Source organism: Gopherus flavomarginatus, chromosome 16 (genome assembly GCF_025201925.1).
Source record: "Gopherus flavomarginatus isolate rGopFla2 chromosome 16, rGopFla2.mat.asm, whole genome shotgun sequence".
In the NCBI taxonomy this organism is placed as follows: domain Eukaryota; kingdom Metazoa; phylum Chordata; order Testudines; family Testudinidae; genus Gopherus; species Gopherus flavomarginatus.
The window spans coordinates 6737710-6764011 of NC_066632.1; the positions used below are offsets into that span (position 1 = coordinate 6737710).

General features: G+C 50.0%; 1 protein-coding gene across 7 annotated transcripts in view; it reads left to right on the top strand.

Moving 5' to 3' along the window:
• LOC127035280 (adhesion G protein-coupled receptor E3-like) overlaps positions 1-5286 on the top strand; it is a 37738-nt gene extending 32452 nt beyond the window's left edge. For 6 of the 7 annotated variants that reach the window (XM_050924976.1, XM_050924978.1, XM_050924977.1 and 3 more), the window contains 8 exons: positions 894-1064; positions 1233-1427; positions 1967-2202; positions 2948-3014; positions 3784-3875; positions 4143-4311; positions 4428-4535; positions 5064-5286. In XM_050924976.1, the coding sequence (XP_050780933.1) occupies positions 894-1064; positions 1233-1427; positions 1967-2202; positions 2948-3014; positions 3784-3875; positions 4143-4311; positions 4428-4535; positions 5064-5069 (1044 nt within the window). In that variant the 3' untranslated portion in view covers positions 5070-5286. Of the gene's footprint in view, positions 1-893; positions 1065-1232; positions 1428-1966; positions 2250-2947; positions 3015-3783; positions 3876-4142; positions 4312-4427; positions 4536-5063 lie in introns of those variants that run through there. The other variant, XM_050924982.1, reaches the window with a different exon arrangement.
• The last annotated feature ends 21016 nt before the right edge of the window (positions 5287-26302 follow it).

The following is a 26302-nucleotide window of genomic DNA, read 5'->3' on the forward strand; positions in this document are numbered from 1 at the left end:
ATGGCCCTGCTCCAGCTCCTACACACTCCAATGGCCCCCTCTGGTGCTCCAATGGGAGCTGCAGGGGCGGTGCCTGCAGATGGGGCAGTGTGGAGAGTCGCCTGGCTGCGCCTCCGTGTAGGAGCTGGAGAAGGGACATGCCACTGCTTCTGGAAGCTACTTGAGTTAAGCAATGCTTGGCCCCTGAACCCCCCAGGCTCTCCCCACACCCCAACCCCCTGCCCCAGCCCTGAGCCCCCTCCTGCTCTCCAAACCCCTTGATTCCAGTCTGGAGCACTCTCCTGCACCCCAAAACTCTCATACCCAGCCCCACCCCAGAGCCTGCCCCCCCAAACAAAGCCCTCACCCACTCCCACACTCTAATCCCAATTTTGTGAGTGTTCATGGCCAGTGATACAATTTCTATTCCATGATGTGGCCCTCAGGCCAAAAGGTTTGCCTACCTCTGCTCTAGGGTAACAGCTCCGCCTAGCTCACCCCTGAATCGGAATAACTGGAAAGCTGCTTTCTATAGAGACTGTGGTTCAGGAAATCATCTTATAACACTTTGATACGGTAATGAAGTGTTGGGGTGCGTATGTGTATGTGTGCACACAGCACTGCCCTCTGCTGGATGCTGTCGGAACTGCTTAGCCACATGCCACATTCCTTATTGTGCTAATGGCAAGGAAGGATTTATTTCCCTTTCGCTCCAATAGCAGGGCCTGGGCTTTTGGAGCAGCAGGATCTGCATTCTCTCTCCGCTGTCACCAGGATGGCCCCAGTGGGCAGCGGGGGCTGTGTGGGGAGAGCCGTGGAGCTGTCAGTGGCCTCGGGTTTGCTATAGACGTGTGATAAGAGAACCGACATTCTGTGGTCCCGTGAGGATGAGGATCATTCTGTTGTGTTTCCAGGCCAAAAAAGAGGAGGAAGAGGCTTTCTGCGTCTACTGGAAAGTGGTGGCCGAGAGCGGCAGCTGGTCTCCGGATGGCTGCACCGCCGTGCACACGAACAGTACTCACACCACCTGCAGCTGTGACCATCTCTCCAGCTTCGCCGTCCTAATGGCTCCCACCGCAGTGACGGTATCTCACCGTGAGACTCAGGTCACAGGGCAGGACCCTGAGCTCCTCACTCAGCCATGGGCAAAGCTCTCCCTGGAGTGACTGGAGGCTTTGCTGGGGAAAAGGCTGAGTTGGAGCTGAGGGGGCTTGGCTGGGATCACTGGTGATTCTCCCTTTGCTGTGTTACAGGAGAGTTCCCCACTGACCATTATCACCTATGTGGGACTGACCCTCTCCCTGCTGTGCCTCCTGCTCGCCATCCTCACCTTCCTCCTGTGCCGCTCCATCCGCAACGTCAGCACCTCCCTCCACCTGCAGCTCTGCCTCTGCCTCTTCCTGGCCAACCTGCTCTTCCTCACCGCAGCGACCCGCACCGGCAGTCGGGTATGGCCTGATTCTCCCCAGCTCTGTGCCTCCACGCGCAGCAGGGCTGGGGTGTGTGGCTTTGAACCCCTTTGTTCTCCCTAGATTCTGTGCTGTGCAGGACACAGGGAGTGTTCCTGGGGGGATGTTTCCATCCTGTTAGGCCCCTTCACACTGGGCACAGTGCTCTGAGTGTCCCCAACTCCTGGAGTTCAGCCAGTTCTATTCCTATGTCACAGTCTCCCTTTGCCTCAATTCCTCTCCCACGTGACTTGCCCATGGTCACCCAGGGACTCTGTGTCAGGGTTGGGAACAGAACCTGGATCCCCTGAGCCCTGCTCCCCTCCTCTAACCACTAATCTCTGCTCCCTTCCTGCATCAGCAATGTGCACCCGCAGGACCCTCCATAGCCCGAGGAACCTGCCGTCTCTGGGACATGGAGCACTATAACTGGAAAGCTGTGCTAGCAAGAATCCCGGGGTGACCCCACGGCTGGTCTCCCCCATACTCAGCATTTCCCTTCCCCACCGCAGTGTCCCTGGGCTCTCTGTCTCTCCCAGGTGGCGTGTGCTGTCATTGCTGGCCTCCTACACTACCTCTTCCTGGCCTGCTTCAGCTGGATGTTCCTGGAGGGGCTGCACCTCTTCCTCACCGTCTGGAACCTGAAGGTCGTGAATTACACCAGCGCCAGCCGGTTCAAGAAGAGATTCATGTACCCGGTCGGCTACGGATTCCCAGCCCTGGTGGTGGCTATTTCTGCAGCGGTGAATCCTGGGGGCTACAGAACTTCCACACAGTACGTGCAGCGCCCATCCCGAAGGGGAGCTGGGATGTGGCTTCCAGGTGCTTGTCTGGCTCATCCCAGGTCTGACTTGAACCTAGATTTCCCTGCTCACCCTGCCTGGGAGCTGAATGTCCCCCTGGGACCCTTCCCATCCCCAGGGACACTAAGCTGCCCCGAGCGCTGCAGTTGAATTGCCCACTGTCAGACATCTGCACTCCTCACCCCACTGATGATATGGAAGAACAAGCCAGAAAGATCCCACTGGACTCCCAGCTCCCAGGCTGGGTTTGTGGGGCTGGTGGGTAGGAAACAAATGCACCTTCTTACTGTGAGCAAATCCCTGAGCATCCCCTCTCTAAAGTGAGAGACTCCACTAAAACAGGGTGCGGCGTGTTCAAGACACCCCAGGTGAGATCCTCAGCTGGTGCAAATCAAGGCAGCTCCACTTCCTTCAGTGCAGCTAGGCCAAGGTCCCTCCGCTGCATATCTGGCCCTCCAGCAATACTGGCCCATCCGCCAGAAAGGGTCATGTGAGGACGTGGAAGAGGAAGTGGTTGTTGAAAGCAGGAGATGCTGAGATACATGGGGAGGGCTGTTTGCCTGCTACCTGCAAGAGAGTCAGCCATGTCACAGGCAGGCTGAGATCCATCTCGCTTTTGTGATCCAGCTGCCCTCTGACACCCCATCTCTGCCCCCCAGGGCTGAAAAAGGGCAGTAATCCCATTAAAGTCACCTTCTTCTTCCTCCCTGCTTGTAGCTGCTGGCTCAGCCTGGAGAGAGGTTTTCATTGGAGCTTCCTGGGCCCAGTCTGTGCCATAATCCTGGTGGGTACCTCACAGAACCACATTCTCCTCTCACCTCTGTGACCCCATTGATTTCAGTGAAGCAGGGAGGGGAACGTGGCCCATAAAACACAAGGAAAGACCCAGTTAGGTCCCAGCTGGCTCATCTGCTGTGGTCAGTCCGGGATGAGTCCCTGTGCAGTATCCCCAGGCTTACAGCTGTTACTCGGGCCCAGCTCCCAGGGACATCAGCAGGAGTTTTGCCAAGTGAAGACAGAAGAGTTTGATCTAGTCGAGTTAATGACCCAAGGAACGAGGAAGGGAGAGGGCTCCACTCTGCAGTGGTTTTTGTAGGTGGGGGAAACAAATGTCCCTCCATATTCCTCCCTACCCCTGGGGAAGTTGGGGGAGAGGGGTAGGGGGGACTTGTTACATCCTGGAAGTGGCAGGAAGTATTCTAGAGGCAGGATGTGGAATCTCTGAGCCGGATTCTGCTCTCAATTACACCAGTGTAAACCCAAAATAACTCCTGACTGCACTGGAAAGGCTCCATATTGAACTCTGAGCAGCATCTGGCCTCTGTGATCCCATTGATTCATCTCAGCTCTGGCTGTGCTGTCAGCTCCATGCATGGGGAGGGACCAAGATCTGCCAGGGGATATTACGGGGAGGGGATAATTCCCACCGGAAATGAGCAGTCCCCGGTTGTGCAGTGTTTGGCTTGGTCCCCAGGGATCGTTCTCTGCCTCAGCTGAAGTCGCTGGCCCCAGATGGGATGTTTTACAGGAAATATTTCCCACTGTTCCCACAGATAAATATAATGTTCTTTGCCCTGACCCTGTGGATCCTGAGAAACAGACTCTCCTCCCTCAATGCAGATGTGTCCACCTTCAGAGACCACAGGTGAGATGGCAACGAAACAATCCTGGAGGGTCAGATGCCTTGGTTTGGAAGGTCCTTGGCACCGGAGGGTGTGGAGGATTGCAGGAGGGGAACAGCATATCTAGGATCCATGGGAACAAATTCCCATAGTCTTTGCACTGACAGTAACCCTATCCCACACAGGAAAGCCAGGACCGGTAGCTCCACCCCACTCTGCCCAGATCCTCCTGACCCAATTGCTCTCTATAGAGTTATTGTAACGGGATCTCTCCATCTGCCTTTATGCAGGTTACTGACCTTTAAAGCCATCGCCCAGCTCTTCATTCTGGGCTGCACATGGAGCGTTGGTCTCCTCCAATTCGGCCCAGCAGCCACAGTCATGGCGTATTTATTCACCATCATCAACAGCCTGCAGGGAGCCTTCATCTTCCTGGTGCACTGTCTGCTCAATCGCCAGGTAATGCCCATGGCCCATCAGTGCCCACCCAGCACCTTCACTGGCCTTGCGGTGGCCATGTCTGATCTTCTCAGCTTTAGTTACATAGTGCAGTGACCGTGTCCCTCACTCTCTAGGTGAGAGAGGAGTACAGGAGATGGATCAAGGGATTCCAAATGTTCAGCACAAAATCTCAGACATCCGATCTGTCCATGTCTGCTGTCCCCACCACCAGCACCAAGATGGTAAGAGATCCTCTGCTGTGTTCCAGTACCAGCCTGTGAAATAGTCATCTCTAGCTGGGTTTCATCATTGCTGTAAAGGTGCTTTGCCCCCCAAATGACTCAGGATTGGTTATGAGCCAGCTGGGAACATCACAGCAAGTGTTAGTGAGAGTCGGTCACTATCAAATGGTATCCTAGATGTCTTAGGCACCAGACCAGAATGTCCTGTCCTGGCACCACTGCGTTCCCTTCCCTTGGCTCTCCTGGGAGCTCCAGGGGTCACTCGCTGTGGACTAGGCAGGCGTTGGCTCTTGCAGTGTAATGATCTGAATAGATCAGATTGTCCCCTGGGATTGAAACCTTGTCAGCGCAGATGGATCGTCCCCAACGGGCAGTGTGCACCGTGAAGAATTTCCCTTGGCTCCATTATCCCTATGGGTCAGGATCCAGGGGCTTTGTGTGTCGCCTCCCAGAGACAACCCACCAGTTCGCACATTACACTCTCAGTGACCTTGGAACCTATTGTCATTTTTCTGCTTTTCTTACCAGGACTAACCCTTCTGCCAGGCGGAGTCGGCAGCAACCAGGGCCAGGGTCAATGCGCAGGGGGTTCCAATACAAAATGGAACCAGCTGGAGCCCCTGTGACGTTGCACTCCGTGTGCTTTATGGAAATATTCTTATGAATATGACATAATTGGAACGTGCTTGATGCTAAATACCCCTTGGATGGTGTCTTTAGAAAGCTTGTAATCCATTAAGTGTTTACATCCCGTTTGTTTACATGTGTTATTTCTCTATCCGGAGTTAGGAGAATAAGATATAAACTTATATCACTGATGAAAAACATATTAAGTGGAGGCCATTTAGGGTGCTCCAGAAACAATCAGCTGTAAATGGCCTTCGCTACTTCAAAGCCTTCCTGTGTACGTGTGGGCCAGCCCATGGGGAATGGAGACTAGGGCTCTTACAGTGACATGTGACCATGTCACCTGATAATGAAATCCATCTTAAACCTGGTACTTTTCCATTTAGATGGAAGGGTGAACTATTATCAGCAGGAGAAAAAAAGAACTTGCTATATGGCACCATGTGCCAGCAATGCCTCTCTGCCATGTACATTGGCCAAACCGGACAGTCTCTGCGCAAAAGAATAAATGGACACCAATCAGATGTCAAGAATTATAACATTTATAAACCAGTCGGAGAACACGTCAACCTCCCTCAGGTCCGTCCTTAGGCATAGGCAACATAGGTAGCTGCGTAGGGCACCTGAAAATTTGGGGCACCACTGGGTCTTAGTGTCCACCCCTGTTGTTTTCCTATCCCTGTTCTGACCCTTCCTGCAGGCTCCCACAGATGGCTGCTGCAGCCTGGTGAGTCTTCCTTGGGAGGGAATCTAGTAGTTAAAAGTGAAAAAGCCTCCAGCCTGCCAGACTTATTAGCACAACATTGAAACTGTTAGTCCTGTTATTCTGTATCAGCAAAAACAAGGATGAGTCCTTGTGGCACCTTAGAGACTAACAAATTATTTGGGCATAAGCTTTTGTGTGATCTCCATAACAATAGACATGTTTATGAAATTTCACCAGTTTTAAAAAAAATATGTTTCCAAAGATTTTAGGTATAACAAGGCTTTTATGTCTTACTTCATCAGATGCCCACGAAAACTTATGCCCAAATAAGTTTTTATACTGTCAGTTTCTGACTTTACTGACAAAAACAGTTATGCATTAATGTAATATTTACACAGAACATGTCAGTCTACAGGACCTTAGTTTAAAATTTGCTTTAAAAATATTTCATTAGTGAGCTGGTGAAGATTATAAAATCACATTTCTAAAAAATGCTTGCATAGAGTTTTAGACGCACAATCATCTTTGGCCTTAAAGGCGTGGATCTTCAGACATGCAGTTTTTAAAATAAATCCTTCAAAAGACCTCCCTTATCTAAAATACACATTTTAATTACTATAGTTAAAAAAAGAAAGTGCTTCCAAGTCTTCCTGTCCTTTCTGTCCATCCCTTCACCACCTCTCCCCCTACTCCCCACTGAAGAGAGTCCTTAAAGGGACAACAGTCCTTCCCTTCTGAATAACTGGACAAAGAGGTTCCCTTTCTTTAATTCTGACTATCCGATGAACTAGCTTTAAGAGAACCCTCCAGCAAGATCAGTAGCTTAGTAAAACATAAAATCCTTGTTATACCTAAAATCTTTGGAAACATATTTTTTTTAAATTGATGAAATTTCATAAACATGTCTATTGTTATGGAGATCACACAAAGTAAATTACTGTTCCCTTTTTCTAAAAGCAATGAACATGGTTATGAACACACTAAACCTCTCTGATTAATTTAAAAGAATGCCTTTGTTTCAGTGAGTTAAATATGTAGTAATCTGGAATGCTGGTTTAAGGTTTGAGTACATTTAAAATATAAATTCAGCTTAGAAATACTGATTAAGAAATTGTAAAACAGAGAAGAGCTGCATCATGTATTCCATTATATGTAATGTTGTATTCAGCAGGACAGCTGACTCGCCCTTACTACGAAGTTTTTGCAAATAAATCTCTGACAAACTTCAGGGCATATCAAAAAACCTGTGACTGATATTTTTTATTCTCAAATTTTAGTGCTTTTAATTAGGTACTTTCTTCATGTCCATTCTGCATGAGGGAGGGGATATCGGGGTCTCTGTGGGGAACTGTGACTCTCTGCCACCGTGAGGCAGGCCCGGCATCTCATTATCCTTTGCTGTCTTGTCCTTCCTCCCCCTCCCCCACCAGGCAGCTTGGGCTGCCATCCAGCATAGGGGCACCAGTTTAATAATACTGTGTAGAGCCCCATAAATCCTAAGGACGGCCCTGACCTCCCTGGTCACTCAATTACAGATCTCAAAGTCGCAATACTCCAACAAAAAAACCTTCAGAGAAACTGCAGAATTGGAATTAATTTGCAAACTAGACACCATTACGTTAGGCTTGAATAAGGACTGGGAGTGGGTGGGTCATTATACAAAGTAAAAACTGTTTCACCAGGCTCATTTTTCCCCTACTGTTACTCACACCTTCTTGTCAACTGTTGGAAATGGGCCCTCCTGATTATCATTACAAAAGGATTTTTTTCTCCTGCTGATAATAGCTCACCTAATAGCTCACCGTAATTAATTACAGTTGTTACAGTTGGTATGGCAACACCCATTTTTTCATGTTCTTTGTATATATATATATATCTTCCTACTGTATTTTCCACCGCATACATCCGATGAAGTGGGTTTTAGTCCATGAAAGCTCATGCCCAAATAAATGTGTTAGTCTCTAAGGTGCCACAAGTCCTCCTCGTTCTCTTTACTGATACAGACTAATACGGCTACCACTCTGAAACCTGTTAGCAAAAGAAAGACTCTCCAGTGTGTCTGATCAGCTCTGCCTTTACACAGTGGGGAGGGACATGGTCAAATGGCATCTAGGACTCTTTAGGCAGAGCCCACACCCCCAGATACAGACACCTGTCCCCACCCTCTTTCTCTCTCACTCTCAGGGGATTTGGCACCCCTACCCCCCTGCTTAGTGAGTGTGGGTCAATCAGGGCAGGTTAAGCACAGTTCTGCTGCCCTTTCCTCACACAATCAGGGTGACAACATGCCATTCCCCTGCACTCCCTACTAAAGTGATTTGTAACCCAACACCAGCCAAAAGGGGTCACTTTGACAAAGCAGCTCCCTGTGCTGAGTTCCTAGGCACAGCAGGGTGCTTCCAGAAACACAGTGTGCTCCTGGAGTCTGTTCCCCCAGCTCATCACGCCATGTCAGAGGGGAGCTCAGTCCAACCCCACCTACACAGCAATGAAGAACGTGGAGGGAAAGCAGAGCCTTGTGTGTCTGAAACACCTCCCTGCTCCTACCCAGCTCCAGGCACTGCAGCCTTTGCATGGGAGAGGAAGCTTCTGGTTCTTTACAAACAGCTGATTGCTGCTCATTGAGGTAGGGGAAGGGAGCAGGCTCTGTTTTTCCTGGGCATGGGAACCCTGTTGGAACCATCCCTGCAGCTGGAATATTCCACAGAAAAATCTGGAGAAATCCCATTGAATTCAGAAGAGTTACTCCTGCCCTGCACCCGGGTAAATGAGAGCAGTAGCTGGCCCACCTCAGCACCACACTGGTGTCCCACAGCTCTGACTCATCTCCCACAGCCCCTGGAAGTGGCCAGTCTCCAGTCTCCAATCTTAAGGATGGATTCTCAGGGGAAGGAATAACCGACGTCCCAGTCAGGAACCCAGAGGGGAATCGTCCCTAGGACATTACAAGGCCTTATGGTTGAGGGGATACCAAGAGCCTTTCATCTCCAGAGCAGCAGCTGACCCCTTGTTGAGGAGAGGGGACTCACCAGCCTGTGTTGGACCTGCACCCTAAGACTACCTACCTCTTCTGTAGCTCATTTCCTCAGAAAGTTTCGATGTCGTTTACAAAGGAGGCCATTATCAGGATCCCCATGTTATGTAAGGTTCCTGGGAAGCAAGTGGCAAGTTTTGGAATTGAAGGGCCAGGAAGCGCAGTCCCTGGGGAATGTTAGTGTTGGCAGACTCTCCACACCCGAGTCTGGTGACATGGAGCTGAGCTGCATCCACACTACAAAACGTTTGGGCTCTGACTTGCATCACAGTGGGATTTCAGCTCTGACCCCACAGACACTGAAAGCCTGAGTCAAACTAAGTTCTGTGTGGACAGAAGCGGGGCTTGGTCTTAAACCTGAGTCAGAACCCTGACTTAGTATGCTGTGTAGACATACCATTGAGGTCTACCCTCGGGCGGGGCTGGAGTTCCAAATAGGCATAGTAGGCACATGTCTAGGGGTGCCAGGCATTCTAGGGGCATCTTACCTCTCTAAAACTGTGTGCAACATGAAGGTCAGCTGTAGGCAGTGGAGGCGCTGAAGATGCAGTGCCTAGGAGCACATGAGGTGTACATCCAGCTCTGCCCTCCGAGGCATAAGATCTGCCATTTTAAAGTTACAAACTGATGCGGAAACACCTCTCAGGAGCCTGAGTCACTTTGATTGTCCCTGCATTTTAAGTGCAAAGCTTGTACATTTTTTCACTGCTGCTCCCATTGCTGTTGCTCAGTCTGTTGCTTTGGGCCAACTTATGTCCCCTTCTGCCAGCAATCGTCTTTGAATTCCCTCATTGGTTTGTGGTATCACTAATCTCCCCTGCAGCACATAGGACATTTCCATCCAATCGCTAGTCAGCTAATATTTTTAGCTCTTCCACATACACAGCTACAGTTTCACCTTGCTCCTCACTCTGCGATGACACTTGAAATGTTCTATGGTAACACTTGGCTGTGGTGTCTGTGCTTGCTCTGTTCAGATCTCTTGCAGGTCTTCTGAAATTTTACCTCCTGCTTCCTGGGAGTGCAACAAACTCCTGAAGAGGGAGTAGGTTTCATTTAAGCAGCCCCTGAGGAATATCACTCTGTTTGTTTTTTATTTATGTAACCCTTCTACCTGTCAGGCTTGGCAGCAACAAGGGCCGGGTTCAGTATCTAGGGGTTCTGTTTCAATAACACAATGCATAACCGGCTTGAGCCCCCACCCAGTGACCTGGGACAATTACATACCACCCCCCTGGGCTCCTCTAAGAGGCAATACTTACCCTCTCACTAGCACAGAGTCTGTGTGTAGGAAAAGCCTTGCAATAAAGGAGAGTAACAATGCGGCATTATGTGGGGAAACACCACAAACAGGATTCATAACACAAACTTTGAGCAAAAGATCCACCCCAGGTAAGTTGGGCAGTGTCCTTTTCCCCGCAGGGTCTTAAGTCCAGCAACTCAAGAGTCACCCAACTCACAGTTGCTGTCCTTGGTCAGTGAAGCCCCAAGGTTCAGAAGTTCATCTGCAGAGTTCACCTTCCAACCCGGGTGAAAGAGGAGGAGGAATGGAGGCACCTCACACTCTCTGCTGCTCTGGCCCTCAACAGCCAATTGCCACACCTCTCTGTGGATTGTACCCTGCACAGTGCCCTGTGCACCCCAGCCACCCCACTGTGCTCTTGTCAGCGGGGGGGCTGGGGAGGGGAAGGAAGCAACTGTGTCCCCAACCCCCACATCAGCCCCATCCCACACATCACCGCCTTTCGCTTCCCAGGAGAAGAAGAAAAGAATCAAAAATCTTCTGTAAATGCAGAATAGTTTCCTCCCAGGGAGCACGCGACACCTTCCCATTGCACACCCAGAGTTGTGCTGTCTGGTCAGCAGGACTCCAGAGCTGAAACACATCGGGCAGGACATGTACGTCTGGGCCTAGGAAAGACACTGGAGACAAGGCTGCTGACGGCATGACCTGGGATGTGTATGGGAGCCCTGCATATGACTATTTTTTTAACCCCGCTCTAGTCCTACTCTGCAATACACAGATCCACCCACTCCCGCATTGCTTCTTGTGTTTTTATCCCGCTTCCACCCATAAAAACCTTAGCTCCTGCAAATCCCACAAGAGAAACAGATCGCCTCATGCTAATAAAAATACAAACAAAAAAAAAATAACAGGTTTTTACATATATATATAAAACAAATTTTGTTTAAACCATGTCAAAAAAGACTTTAACTTCTGTAATAACAGAACTATTCCTTAACCTGATCATTCCCTAGTTTGGCTTGTGTTTCTTCCCCCTGGTTGTTAATATTAATTGTGCTGAGTACCTGGTCTCTGTTAACCATTAACCTGAAGACTGAAGCAAAATAGGCATTAAGCGTCATGTAAAAAAGACTATAACTTATTTTATAACAGACATAAAATCAGGCTGAGAGAGGAGGAGGATGACCCTGAAAAACAGCTCCCCCCAGCACCTGTAGCTGTGCCCACCCCAGCCAACACCTGCAGCCAGACAGCCAGACTGGATGGTGATCAGACTGAACTCTTGGACACTCTGTTTACCCAGGGGCAGCTCCAGGCACCAGCATGCCAAGCGCGTGCCTGGGGCAGAAAGCTATGGGGGTGGGAGGCGCTCTGCCAGTCGCCGCAAGGGCAGCAGGCAGGTTGCCTTCGGCAGCATGCCTGAAGAGCGTCTGCTGGTCCCACGGCTTCGACGGACCTCCCACAGGCAGGCCACCAAATCCGCGGGACCGGGGACCTCCCGCAGGCAAGCCGCCGAAGGCAGCCTGCCTGCCGTGCTTGGGGTGACAAAATGCCTAGAGCCGCCCCTGTGTTTATCTTCTCCAGACCTGAACAGGAGTTAGATGTATCCAAGATGGCAGGACTCAATGCAATTCATCCTACCTAAGGAACTAGCTGCTAAGGCAATCTCACAACCATTAGCAAAGGAATGGTCTCTGTTGCTGCCGGATTGCGCACTTCTGGTTGCAAATGAGGAGTGTGGTTAACCAGTCTGAGGTTCTACTGTTGTGGAAACAAGAATAAGTTGATCATCCAACAGAGATTCCCATAATCGAGAGTGAGAATATTGGAGACAAATGGTCATTGTCACACTGCCCACTACCCTGAGTGCCAATCTCAGGGCAGAGACTCCAAACTGGTGTATGTTTGATGATTAGCTTTCGCTAACCCAGGCCTTGGCTACACTGGCGCTTTACAGCACTGCAACTTTCTCGTTCAGGGGTGTGAAAAAACACCCCCCTGAGCGCTGCAAGATACAGCGCTGTAAAGCGCCAGTGTGAACAGTGCCACAGCGCTGGGACCGCGGCTCCCAGCGCTGCAAGCTAAACCCCATGAGGATGTGGAGTACGTACAGCGCTGGGAGAGCTCTCTCCCAGCACTGGCTCTGCAACCACACTCGCACTTCAAAGCGCTGCCACGGCAGCGCTTTGAAATTTCAAGTGTAGCCATACCCCTAGTAAGAAGAGTGAATTCCTGAAGCGCTATAACAGTCTTACCACAGAGTCACAGTCCCTGGGGTCATTCCAGTCTATCTTGCAAGGCAAGCTAGAACTTAGATCACACACCAAAGACAACGCTTGCAGCCAATCCTGTAAAAAACTAACTAAAGGTTTATTAACTAGGCAAATGAAATAAGAGAGTTAAAGCAGGCAGCATGCATATGCAAATGAGTTACATGCTATGGTTCCAAAAGGTGACAGAGTTGTAGTAACCTGTCAGCACTGAATGTGGTTTAGGGCTAACCCAGGTTGACCCTGCGGATCTCAGCTCCTGTTTCCCTAGAGTGAGAGTCCAAACACATCCCCTAACAGCTGTAGGCTTAATTGAAAGCAGTTTATGAAGTGTTCCTGTCTTTAACACTCAGATGCCCGACTTCCCATGGGATCCAAACCCCAAATAAATCCATTTTACCCTGTATAAAGCTTATACAGAGTAAACTCATAAGTTGTTCACGCTCTATAACACTGATAGAGAGATATGCACAGCTGTTTGCCCACTCAAGTATTAATACATACTCCAGGTTAATTAATAAGTAAAAAGTCATTTTATTAAATACAGAAAGTAGGATTTAAGTGGTTCCAAGTAGTAACAGACAGAATAAAGTGAATTACCAAGTAAAATAAAATAAAACAAAACATCCAAGTCTGAGCCTAATACAGTAAGAAAACTGAATACAGAAAAAAATTCAGCTTCTGTGGTGTTCCTGTAAGCTTCTTTTACAGACTAATCTCCTTCTAGTCTGGGTCCAGCAATCTCTCACACCTCTGCAGTTACTGTCCTTTGTTCCAGTTTCTTTCAGGTATCCCTGGGGGTAGAGAGGCTATCTCTTGAGCCAGCTGAAGACAAAATGGAGGGGTTCCCCAGGGGCTTAAATAGACTTTCTTTTGTGGGTGGATACCCCTCCGTCCCCCTGTGTAGAATTCCAGCTACAAGATGGAGTTTTGGAGTCATATGGGCAAGTCACATGTCTATGCACAACTCAGAACCTACAGGTAGTAGCCATGGTTCACATGGTACCTTGAAGGTCCTCAGGTAGACTTCTTATGTGGATTGGAGCTGTCCAAGATCCATTGTCCATTAAGTGGTTTTTAATTGGGCACTTAATTTGCACATTCCTTTCTCAGGAAGCTGACCAAAAGCTTTACCAAGGCTACTTAAAAATCAAGCAACTACACAGCCAATATTCATAACTTCAAATACAAAAATGATACATGCATACAAATAGGATGAATAGATTCCGTAGATCATAACCTTTACAGTGCCTATACACAAATGTAAGAAGCCTAGGAAACAAGCAGGGAGAACTGGAAGTCCTGGCACAGTCAAGGAATTATGATGCGATTGGAATAACAGAGACTTTGTGGGATAACTCACAAGACTGGAGTACTGTTGTGGTTGGATATAAACTGTTCAGAAAGGATGGCAGGGCAGAAAAGGTGGGGGAGTTGCACTGTATGTAAGAGAGCAGTATGACTGCTCAGAGCTCTGGAATAAAACTGGAGAAAAACCTGAGAGTCTCTGGATTAAGTTTAGAAGTGTGAGCAACAAGGGGGATGTCATGGTGGCGTCTGCTATAGACCACCAGACCAGAGGGATGAGGTGGACGAGGCTTTCTTCCAGCAACTAACAGACATTACCTGATCACAGGCCCTGGTTCTCATGGGAGATTTCAATCACCCTGATATCTGCTGGGAGAACAATACAGTGGTGCACAGACTATCCAGGAAGTTTTTGGGAAGTGTAGGGGAGTTGCAGCTAGTAAGAGATGTTAAGAGTAACAAGAAGAGTTTCTATAAGTATGTTAGCAACAAGAAGAAGGTCAAGGAAAGTGTGGATCCCTTACTGAATGGAGAAGGCAACCTAGTGACAGAGGATGTGGAAAAAGCTAATGTACTCAATGATTTGTTTGCCTCTGTCTTCTCAAACAAGATCAGCTCCCAGACTGCTGCACTGGGCAGCACAGTATGGGGATGAGGTGACCAGCCCTCTGTGGAGAAAGAAGTGGTTCAGGACTATTTAGAAGAGCTGGATGAGCACAAGTCCATGGGGCCGGATACACTGCATCCGAGGGTGCTAAAGGAGATGGCGGATGTGATTGCAGAGCCATTGGCCATTATCTTTGAAAACTCATGGCGATCGGGGTGGTCCCGGATGACTGGAAAAAGGCTCATGTAGTGCCCATCTTTTAAAAAAAGGAAGTAGGAGAATCCAGGGAACTACAAGCCAGTCAGCCTCACCTCAGTCCCTGGAAAAATCATGGAGCAGGTCCTCAAGGAATCAATTCTGAAGCACTTAGAGAAGAGGAAAGTGATCAAGAACAGTCAGCATGGATTTACCAAGGGCAAGTCATGCCTGACTTACCTAATTTCCTTCTATGATGGCTCCCAGCCTGTAGCAGTGCATGGGATGCTTCATTCCTAAGTGCAGGATTCTGCACTTGTCCTTTTTGAACCTCATCAGATTTCTTTTGGCCCAATTCTCCAATTTGTCTAGGTCACTCTGGACCCTATCCCTACCAGCCAGCATATCTACCTCTCCTCTCAGCTTAGTGTCATCTGCAGACTTGCTGAGGGTGCAGGGAAGGGCTTAAGTTGGCAGCCTTGGGTTTGGCCGCCCTGTCCAGAGGAAGGGAAGAGCTTGGCATTGTGGTGGGCCCAGGGAGGGAGAGGGAGGTGCTTGGTCTCAAGGTGGGCCCTGCCCAGAGAGGAAAGGATCAGGGATGGAGGGTGTCATGGTAGGCCCTGCCTGGGGAAAAAGGATCAGGTGGGGGATGGGATCATGGTGGGCCCTGCCCAGAGATGAGGGTGCTCTGGCCTAAGCCAGACATTATTGACATTGGTGCGTGTGGCAGCCACCCTTCGTCCAGGCTGTGAGACAGTAGCTCAGAGAAGAGAGCGCTGTACTGTGCATCCCACTGGGGCATTAACTCTGAGCCCTGCAGGGGGGGCTCTGCCAGCCACAGCCCCTCCCCTGGCAGGGGTTGGTGGGGTGGGGGCAGGAGGGTAAGAGCTCAGCATGCCTGCCCCTCCCCCCAAGAGACACCCAGGCTGCCGAGGTAAATATGGGGAGGGCCCCACTGCCAGCTCTGTGGGAGAAAAGGGACACTGCTGCTGCTCCTGGGGGTGGGAAAGGGCGGCCCACTACTCTGCCCCATCTCTCTGGGGCAGGAGGAGGGGGGTGTAGTAAAGTGGTCTTTAGAGTTTCCATAGAGTTTTCCAGAATATTATGAGATGGAATCTTTCCCTGCTCTGCCTTGAATTGCTAGCTCAGCCTGTGCTGTCCTGTGCCACTTACTTTCTGTTTTAGTCAGTGGGTTTCCCTTCCCCCTGCAATGCCCCCTCCCCCCCCATGGGAAGTCAATCACACTCACATACACACAGGCACCAACTTCCTCAGTTCTTGGGAGGGTGCTCAACCTCCACTCTTCCCCTTCCCCCAAACACCCACCCCCACCCCATCTCTTCCCGCCCCGGCTTTGCCCCAGGACCCGCCCCCATTCCACCTCTTCCCGCTCCCTCTCTGCCCCTTCCCACCCCTCTCTTCCCTTCCCCCAGTGCCTCCTGCATGCCGCTGAACAGCTGATGGCAGTGCGCGGGAGGCACTGGGAGAGAGGAGGAGGTGCTGATCCATGGGGCTTCCAGTGGGTGCCGAGCACCCATGGAGTTGGTGCCTATGAACACTCTAATTTTGTGAGGATGCCATTAAGTGAAGCAGCGAGTTCCCAGCAGACTCTCTTGAGCACTTATTTTAGTTACACTGAGCAGTACCAGAAGACAAGGGAGGTGAACAGTTGCTCTGGTTCTCAGCCACAGACAAGTCGCTTCTATTAGCAGCTGCATGCGACTCTTGCAGTAGCCAGCGATTCTGCTTACTTTGTGGCTTGCGGGGAAGTCCACTGAGGGCTGTTTCTTTTATTAAAAGATTTAACCCTGCACCTCAAACAATGTCTGCACTGTCAATGCTACCCTTGTGCTTTGCATTCTTTGCAGCTGAAACCTTGTCCGTGGGTGCATCCTCCACACCAGGACAGTGACTTTCCCAGACTAGAAGGTGGAAAAAGAAGACTCGGGAGGACATGTTCAATGAGTTAATGTGTGCCTCGAAGGGTGACAAGACCGAGCTCAGTGCATGGAGGATTGCACTGTTGGAGAACATGCACAATGGCTGCAAGGACAGGAGAGCATGCAGGGAACACAAGAGTGATATGCAGGACAAGATGGTGCAAATTATGAAAGAGCAAACAGACATATTGAGGCATCTGGTTGAGGTTCAAGAAAGGCAGCTGGATGCTAGAGTCCCACTGCACCCTATGCTGAACCTGCTGCCCCAGTTGCCAAGTTCCACATCTTCCTTCCCCAGACATCCTAGGATGCGGGGTCGGGGGGGAAGGTGAGAGGGGAAGCTCCAGTATCCCTTGTACTCAACTCCAGGGGAGGGTACAAGAAACAGAAGGCCCCCATTCCCACAGCTTTGATTGTTATTGCAGTACAAATTGTAAGCAACCTGTCCTTGTTTCTCCCCCAACTCATAGTGTTATGAGCCCCAATTAATCTTTACTTTTCTTTGCTGTCTCTCATCAGTGCTTGTGAGCATAATAAAAATTAATGGATTGAGGAGAAAAGGCTCTTTATTCTTCTTCGAGTGATTGCTCATATCCATTCCAGTTAGGTGTGTGAGCCGCGCGTGCACATTCGTCGGAAAACTTTTACCCTAGCAACTCGGTGGGCCGGCAGGTCGCCCCCTAGAGTGGCGCCATCATGGCGCTTGATATATACCCCTGCCGGCCCACCCGCTCCTCAGTTCCTTCTTACCGCCCGTGTCGGTCGTTGGAACAGTGGAGCGCGGCTTAGCTGACCTCCACTTCCCTAGCTACTCGTAGTTCTCGTATATAGTTATACAGTTATAATTCTTTTATATATATATTTGTATAGTTATACGTTTTTTCTCTGCTAACATAGTTAGATTGATAATTGTTAGCGGGGTTCAGGAAGTAGCCCCTTCCATGAACCCGGTGCCGGAGCCCATGCACGGCTCACCGGGTTTTAAAATGGGCTCGGCCTGCCAGATCTTATGCTCAGGACCACGATTCTGATATGATGGCCAGCGGGCGCCAGCCCCGAAACCGGCCAAGAGTTCGCCGCCGTCTTGGAGGACGGGGGAAAAGAAAAAGGTACCCAGAGCATCCCTCCAGGCCTCGTTGGATGCAGCAGACTCTGCAGCCAGGACTCTGGCCTTTGGTGTCGCCATGAGGGGCATCTCATTGCTCCAGGTTTTAAACCTCCGGCCGGAGCTGCAGTATGCCATTCAGGATTTACCCTTTGTGGTAAAGGCCTTTCGCGGCAAAGACAGCCCCAGGCTGCCAAGCCTAATGGACAATAGGGTCCTAATGCGCTCTCTCAGCATGCATATGCCAGCGACCAAACGCAGGCCTTTCTGCCCCCACCCGCCATACTCTGTGCCTAGCCAGAGACAGGACTTTGACAAACGGCGAGGCCAAGGCGGTCGCAGACGAACGTCAGGACCCCTAAAGAGCCCAGGTCAAGGTCCCTTGCAATTACCACTGGGACCAAAGACGAACCTTCCAAGGTGCGCCTGAGGGCGGTGTACCAGTCACAGACCGGGATCCCAATCCCGCTTTCTCCTGGCGTGGCCCTAGTTAATTTCAGATCGCTGGATCCTGCGCACGGTGGAGCATAGATACCACCTCTAATTTGTTCCAGCCCTGTCCCCGTTCAGGGACCCCTCTCATGAGCAATTCCTCGTACAAGAGGTGCAGACGCCGATGGACGAAAGGGGCAAGGGGTTTTACTCCCGTTATGCCCTAGTTCCCCACTCGAATGCAGGTCTCAGACCTTCCTAGTCCTGCACGGACTCAACCGGTTTAGGATAAGGTTGAAGTTCTGCACGGTATCCCTGGGAACCATTATTCCATCCTTGCCTCCTGGGGGCTACTATGCCGCCCTGGATATGAAGGACGCGTACTTTCGCTACGCCATCTTCCCTCCGCACAGGAGATACCTCCGCTTTCTAGCTGACTGTCAGTACTTCTGGTTTACGGCCATAGTCGCTGCCTACCTTCGCTGATGTCGGATATGCGTTTTTCCGTATCTGGACGATTAGCTTATCCGAGGAGACTCTGAGACACAAACCACTCAGCGCGTGGGCATCGTCACGGTCTTATTCACAGGTCGAGGCCTGATGATTACTATAGAGCAATCCACTCTGGTTCCCACGCAGAGGTTGGACTTCCTAGGAGCTATCTTGGTCTCCTACCTAGCCGGAGCCTACTTATCACAACTGCGGTTTTAGCGATGGCAACAATCATCTGAGGTCTGCAGGCTTTCCCAACGACCTCGGCTCGTACTTGTCTCAGTCTCCTGGGTCCATGGTTGCCCGCAAGTTGGTAACCAAACATGCCAAGCTCCGCCTCCGTCCTCTCCAAGTCCGACTCACCTCGGCGTACCACCCGGGCAGGGAGCCAATGGTCATGGTAGTCACCGTTCCCTCGAGCACCTTAGGCTCCCTAGAGTGGTGGCTAACTCCCTCCCTGGTGTGGGCAGGGAGGCGGTTTCCTCCGCCCCAGCCCTCACTGCCCCTGACGACGGACGCGTCATCTCTCTGCTCAAGTGCTCACGGTCACCTCCGAGCTTAAGGCCTTTGGTCTTCTCGGGAGCTGGCATTCCACGTCAATGCCCCAAAAATGAGAGTAGTCCGCCTGGAGTACCAGGGGTTCCAGCGACAGCTGCGAGGCCGTTGTATCTAGGTGTTTACAGCCAACACAGCGGCCATGTGCTTCATAAGTATCCAGGGAGGGACATGGTCCTCCCCCCCACACTTTTTGTCAGGAGGCCATCCATTTCCGGGACTTTTGCATGGCCTACTTGATGGAGCTGGTGACGTCCTTTCTCCCAGGCATTCGGAACGTCTTGGCGCTTTGACTCAGCAGGTCTTTCCTGTCTTACGAGTGATCACTCTGCCCCATGTGAGGCGTTCTGCTGTCCAGAAGCGGAGATGTTTCCTCACATAGACCTGTTCGCTCACCGAGAGAGCAGAAAATGCCAGATGTTCTGCTCCTTCCAAGGTCTCTCCTCAGGATCGGTCTTGGACGCATTCCTGATGCCGTGGAAAGGCCAACTCCATTATGCCTTCCCACTGTTCCCACTGGTTCATTAGGTCCTGCTCAGACTCCGCAGGGGCAGAGCGCGCATCATCATGATCACTCCGGAGTGGTCCAGGCAGCACTGATATACCACGTTGCTCGGCCTGTCAATAACAGACCCAATTACCCTGCCACCCCACCCAGACCTCATCACTCAGGGCAACAACAGGCTTCGTCACTCGGACCTGCAGCCTCTTCGCCTCACGGTGTGGCCGCTGCGTAACTGAGCTGGGGTGACAGGAAGCCTTCCACCTGGTCAACGTACCGGGCCAGGTGGAAGCGTTTCTTCTACAGCTGCAATACGCTCGATCTTGCTCCTGCTGAGGTCTCGACCCCTTCTATTTGGCCTACCTCTGGCCTTCAGCGGCAGGTCCTGGCGGTATCATCGCTGAGGATACACTCAGCAACCATCTCTACCTTCCAGCCAGGCTAAGGTGGACGTTCCGTGTTCTCACACTCTATGGGTTCGAGATCCCTCAAGGGCTTGGAGAGCTTGCACCCTCGGGTGCGCCGCCACCCCCAACCTTGGACCTCAACCTAGTTTTAATCAGACTTATGTCTCCCCCAGTCGAGCCGTTCACGACTGGCCCTCTGATATACCCGTCTTGGACGACAAACTTTCCTCGTAGCTGTTACATCGGCCAGACGGGTCTCCGAGCTCAGAGCTCTTACGAGGGTTCCGCCGTACACTAGGTTTCACAAAGACAAGGTGCAGTTATGACCGCACCCGGCTTTCCTCCCTAAGGTGGTTTCGGCCTTTCATGTTACCCACAGCTCAACGCAATGGGCACAACCATTGCACTCCTTGGACATCTGTGGAGTGCTCGCATTTATATTGCGCTGCCAGAACCATTTCATAAGGTGCCCCAGCTCTGTCACGGTAGCGGGCCAAAGGGAGGGCTTGCTGGTTTTCCTCTCAGAGGATCACATCTCGGGTGATGGCAGACTTCCGAACTTGTTATGATTTGGCTCATATTTCCCCAAGCCACATCACCGTGCATTCTACCAGGGCTCAGGCTTCATCTGCCGCCTTGCTGGCTCGTGTTCCTACCCACGAGATCTGTCGCGCAGCTCCATTGGTCCTCGGTCCATACCTTTGCTTCGCAGTATGCCCTGGTTCAACAGTCAAGAGATGCTGTAGCCTCTGGCTCAGCAGTTTTCATTCTGCCACATTTCACTCCGACCCCACCGCCTAGGTATGGCTTGGGATTCACCTAACTGGAATGGATATGAGCAATCACTCGAAGAAGAAAAGACGGTTACTTACCTTTGTAACTGTTGTTCTTCGAGATGTGTTGCTCATATCCATTCCACACCCGCCCTCCTTCCCCACTGTCGGAGTAGCCGGCAAGAAGGAACTGAGGAGCGGGTGGGCCGGCAGGGATATATATCAAGCGCCATGATGGCGCCACTCTAGGGGGCGACCTGCCGGCCCACCGAGTTGCTAGGGTAAAAGTTTTCCGACGAATGTGCACGCGCGGCGCACACACCTAACTGGAATGGATATGAGCAACACATCTCGAAGAACAACAGTTACAAAGGTAAGTAACCGTCTTTTCGCTCAGCACACTGTGGTTAGCGGGGGTATAGTTTACAGGCTGGGATATGCAATGAAGGGAGCAGCTTGGTAAGGAACAACACACATAAAACCAACAAAGAGTCTGGTGGCAACCTAAAGACTAACAGATTTATTTGGGCATAAGCTTTTGTGGGTAAAAAACCTCACCTCTTCAGACGCATCATAAAGTTCACATCCCTGTGGGTCATGGATGAAACTAGTTTTTAAAGCTTCACGGAGACACAGTGCATCTCGATTTGCTCTTCTTATTGCCCTGATATCTGGCTGCTCAAAACTGGCTCCCAGGCAATCTGCCTCCACCCCCAAAGCCGCCAGAAACTTTTCTCTCTTTGTTTCACAGATATTATGGAGCACACCACAAGCAGCAACAACAATGGGAATATTGCTTTCACTGAGGTCTAACCTAGTAAGCAAACTACATCAACAGGCTTTTCAATGTCCAAAGGCACATTCCACCACCATTCTGCACTTGCTCAGCCTATGGTTGAACTGCTTACTGATGTCCAGGCTGTCTGTGTATGGCTTCATGAGCCATGGGAGCAAGAGGTAGGCTGAGTCTCCAAGGACGATGATTGGCATTTCAACATCAACAACAGTTATTTTGCACTCTGGAAAGAAAGTTCCTGCTTGCAGCTTTCTGAAGATGTGGGTGTCATGTCCCTTTCTCAACCATTCCAAATTGATGTCGGTGAAACAGCCCTTGTGATCCACCAGCACTTGCAACACCTTTGAGAAGTATCCCTGTCGGTTTATGTTCTCTTTGGCAAGGTGGTCTGACACCAAGAGAGGGATATGCATTCCGTCTATCGCCCCACCACAGTTAGGGAACCCCATCGCAGCAAAACCATCCTCTATATCCTGCACGTTTCCCAGAATCGCTACCAGACTTAGCAGAAGTCTATTGATTTCCCTGGCAACTTGGATCACAGCAGACCCCACAGTAGATTTACCCACTCCAAATTGATTCCCCACTGACCAATAGCAGTCTAGCATTGCAAGCTTCAGCAGAGCTATCGCCACTCACTTCTCAACTGTCAGAGCAGGTCTCATTTTGGTATTGCAGCGCTTCAGGGCTGGGGAAAGCTCTGTGCACAGTTCCATGAAAGTGGCCTTACACATTTGAAAATGTCATCCCTGCTTGTCATCCCATAGCTGCATAACGATGTGGTCCCACCAGTCTGTGCTTGTTTCCTGGGCCCAGAAGCGGTGCTCCACAGTGTCAAGGTGATGCATGTCACATTGTTCCACATGGCAGCTCCTGCTTTGGCTCTGCAAATACTGCAGGTTAAGGTGTGAGGTGTTTTCAATGCTCACAACAACAGTGTACGACTGTGTGGGGTCCATGCTTGCCATGCTATTGCATCTGCATGGGTAACCCTGGCTTAGGAAAAAGGGCATGAAAAAGGCTTGGTTTGTTTGCCATTGATTTCAGGGAGAGAGGGAGGTAAATACACCATGGGAGGCTGATGCCATGTTCCCAAAACCACCTGCACAAATGTTTTCATCCCACGAGGCACTGCGAGCCCAACCCAACATTCCAATCGGCTCTGTGCACTGTGGGATAGCTACCCACAGTGCATCACTCCATGAGTCGAAGCAAGCCCTGCTAGTGAGGATGTGCTCCACCAACAAAATGTGCATAGAGGGGACATGCATCCTATCGATGGCTCTGAGACTCACAGGCCACCCCTTCTCCCACCAAGCCAGGAGACCCTGGCCCCACAACCGAGGGGAGCACAGCACGTAAGAGCAGAGAGCTATTTGTCTGCGTAGGGCACCTGAAAATTTGGGGCACCCCTGGGTCTTAGTGTCCACCCTTCCAGTTTTTCTTATCCCTGTTCTGAGGCTTCCTGCAGGCTCCCACCACAGCCTGGTGAGTCTTCCTCTGGAAGGTATCTAGTAACTTAAAAGTGAATAACCTTCCAGTCTGCCAGACCTATTAGCACGACACTGAAACTGTTAAAGAGCCATTCAAGGGGTAGGTATATACTGTCAGTTTCTGAATTTACTGACAAAAACAGTTGTACATCACTGTAATATTTACTCAGATCGTGTTAGTCTATAGGACCTTCATTTAAAATTTGCTTTAAAAATATTTCATTAGTGTGTTGCTGAAGATGATAAAATCACATCTCTAAAAAATCCTTGCATAGATTTTTAGATGCACAATCTGAGTATTCATCTATAGCCTTAAACGCTTGGATCTTCAGACATGTTTTTTTTCCCAAATAAATCCTTCAAAGGACCACTCTTATCTAAAATACACATTTTATTTTTAACGACTATAGTACAAAAAACTTACTTCCAAAGTCTTCCTGTCCTTTCTGTCCATCCTTTTCTCCCTTCACTCCCATCTTGAAGACAGCCTTAAAGGGACAACACCCCTTTCTTGCCAGATAGCTGGACAAATGAGTTTCCCTTTCTTTACTTCTAACTATTTCATGAACTAGTTTTAAGAGAACGGTCTGAGTTCTTTCCCCACGCTGAACTCTAGGGTACAGATGTGGGGAACCGCATAAAAGCCCCCTAAGCTTATTTCTACCCGCTTAGGTTAAAACCTGGTACGCTGCCACCACCAAGTGATTTAACAAGAAACAAGGAAAGGACCAGTTGGAGTTCCTCTTCCCCCAAAATATCCCCCCAAGCCCTTACACCCCCTTTCCTGGGGAGGCTTGAGAATAATATCGTAACCAATTGTTACAAAAAGTGACCAAAGACCCAAACTCCTGGGTCTTTGGGCAATGGAAAAATCAGTCAGCTTCTTAAAAGAAGGATTTTATTTTTAAAAAAAAAGGTTAAAATCATCTCTGTAAAATCAGGATGGAAAATAACTTTACAGGGTAATCAAATTCAAAGAGCCCAGAGGAACCCCCCTCTAGCCTTAGTTTCAAAGTTACAACAAAATAGGGATAAACCTCCCTCTAGCAAAGGGAAAATTCACAAGTTGAGAAAAAAAAGATAAACTAACACGCCTTGCCTGGCTGTTACTTACAAGTTTGAAATATGAGAGACTTGTTCAGGAAGATTTGGAGAACATGGATTGATGTCAGGTCCCTCTTTGTCCCAAGAGCAAACACCACCAAAACGAAGAGCACAAACAAAAGCCTCCCCCACCAAGATTTGAAAGTATCTTGTTCCCTTATTGGTCCTTTGGGTCAGGTGTCAGCCAGGTTACCTGAGCTTCTTAACCCTTTATAGGTAAAAGGATTTTGGTGCCTCTGGCCAGGAAGGCTTTTATAGCATTGTACGCAGGAGGGTTGTTACCCTTCCCTTCTAGTTATGACAAGAACCCTCTAGCAAAATCAGTACCTTAGTAAGCTATAACATCCTTTGTTATCCCTAAAATCTTTGGAAACATATTTTTTAAAGTTGAAGAAATTTCATAAACATGTCTATTGTTATGGAGATCACACACAGTAAATTAGTGTTCCCTTTTTCTAAAAGCGATGAACATTGTTATGAACACACTAAACCTCTGTGACTGATTAATTTAAAATAATGTCTTTGTTTCAGTGTGTTAAATATATAGTAATCTGGAATGATTACTTCATGAAGGTTTAAGAGTACATTTAAAATATAAAATCAGCTTAGAAATACTGATTAAGAAAATGTAAAACAGAGAAGAACTAAATCATGTATTCCATAATATTTAATGTTGTATTCAGCAAGACAGCTGACTCACCCTTACTACAAAGTTTTTGCAAATAAGTGTCTGACAAACTTCAGGGCATATAAAAAAGCTGTAACTGACATTTTTTATTCCAAAGTTTAGTGCTTTTAATTAAGTACCTTCTGCATGTCCATTCTGCGTGAGGGAGAGGGTACAGGGGTCTCTGCGGGGAACTGTCACTCTCTGCCATTGTGACGCAGGCTGGGCATCTTGTTATTCTTTCTGCCTTGTCCCTCTGCCCCTGCCCCCGCTCCCATCGGGCTGCAAGCTCAGGGTGCCGTCAGGCATAGGAGCACCAGTTTAATAATACTGCACAGGGCTCCATAAATCCTAAAGACGGCCCTGGGGACGCCAAAAAGAGGTGCCCTGGCTCGACAGGGAGGAGCCACCTTCTGAAGGCACTGGAAAGCCAGAGCATAGGCTTGTGGGGGCAGTGAGCCCCAGCCATGCAGGAGCCAGCATGGCACAGGGAGGCAGCAGCTCTGCAAAGGCAGTGGTGCCATTAGCGGGGAGCAGCCACGCCCCCAACCCCTTCTGCCCGAGCTGCGGCCTTGCAGCCCTGCGGGGGAGTTCAGGGGGGAATCTGGTCTTGGCCCCTGCGGTCTATAAAGGTTCATTGGGATTTGCCCCTCAATGAACCGATGTTACCGGAGAGGGGCGGGGGCGCAAGGTGGAAGTTTTGCCTAGGATACAAAATATCATTGCACTGGCCCTGAATCCTGCTCCCCCCAGGTGACTATGGAGGACCAGGTACTCAAGACCCACTCCACACTAACCACTAGATCTCACTCCCCTGCCAGAGCCAGGGATAGAACCCAAGAGTCCTGGCTCCGAGCCCATCTTTGCTCTAACCACTAGCCTCCACTCCCTTCCCAGAGCTGGGATAGACCCCAGGAGTCCTGACTCCTAGCCCTTTGTGTACACCACTAGCCCCTTCAGAGCAAGGGACCAGCTCCCAGCACTCTCCTCCCCTAGGGACACCTACACTGGTGTAGCCTCGTTATCTCCATGACAGAGGGGAGAAAGGAGTTGTAGTGTTGGATTTGGAAAGCGATGAGGGTTCAGTGAGGCTGGGAGATGGTAGGAACCTGACCCAGGCACCGGGGAATGATGGGGGAAGGCACTTTCCCTGGGAGCAGCAAATGGGGAGAGGAGCCGGGATACCTCAGCAGAGCTAGGATGTGGGTGAGATTCAGCCCTGGCAAAGGGCCAGCACAAGAGCCCTGTGACAGGTTTAGTCACAGAAATCCCCTTGGGACTGTCACCTGATGTGCTGAGATTATCTCTGAGCACGTTTTCCCTGCCAGTTTGGGACTCCATAACCCTGTCTTGTTGAGCCAGACATGCTAGCGTGCTGCAACGCAGACCTAGGGTCTGGGCCACACCCCCATAGCTGCAGACTTTAACCAAAAACTGCTCAGCAGATCACCTATCTCCAGCACTTACTCTGGGTTTATCAATAAACAAAAGTGGTTTTATTAAGTATA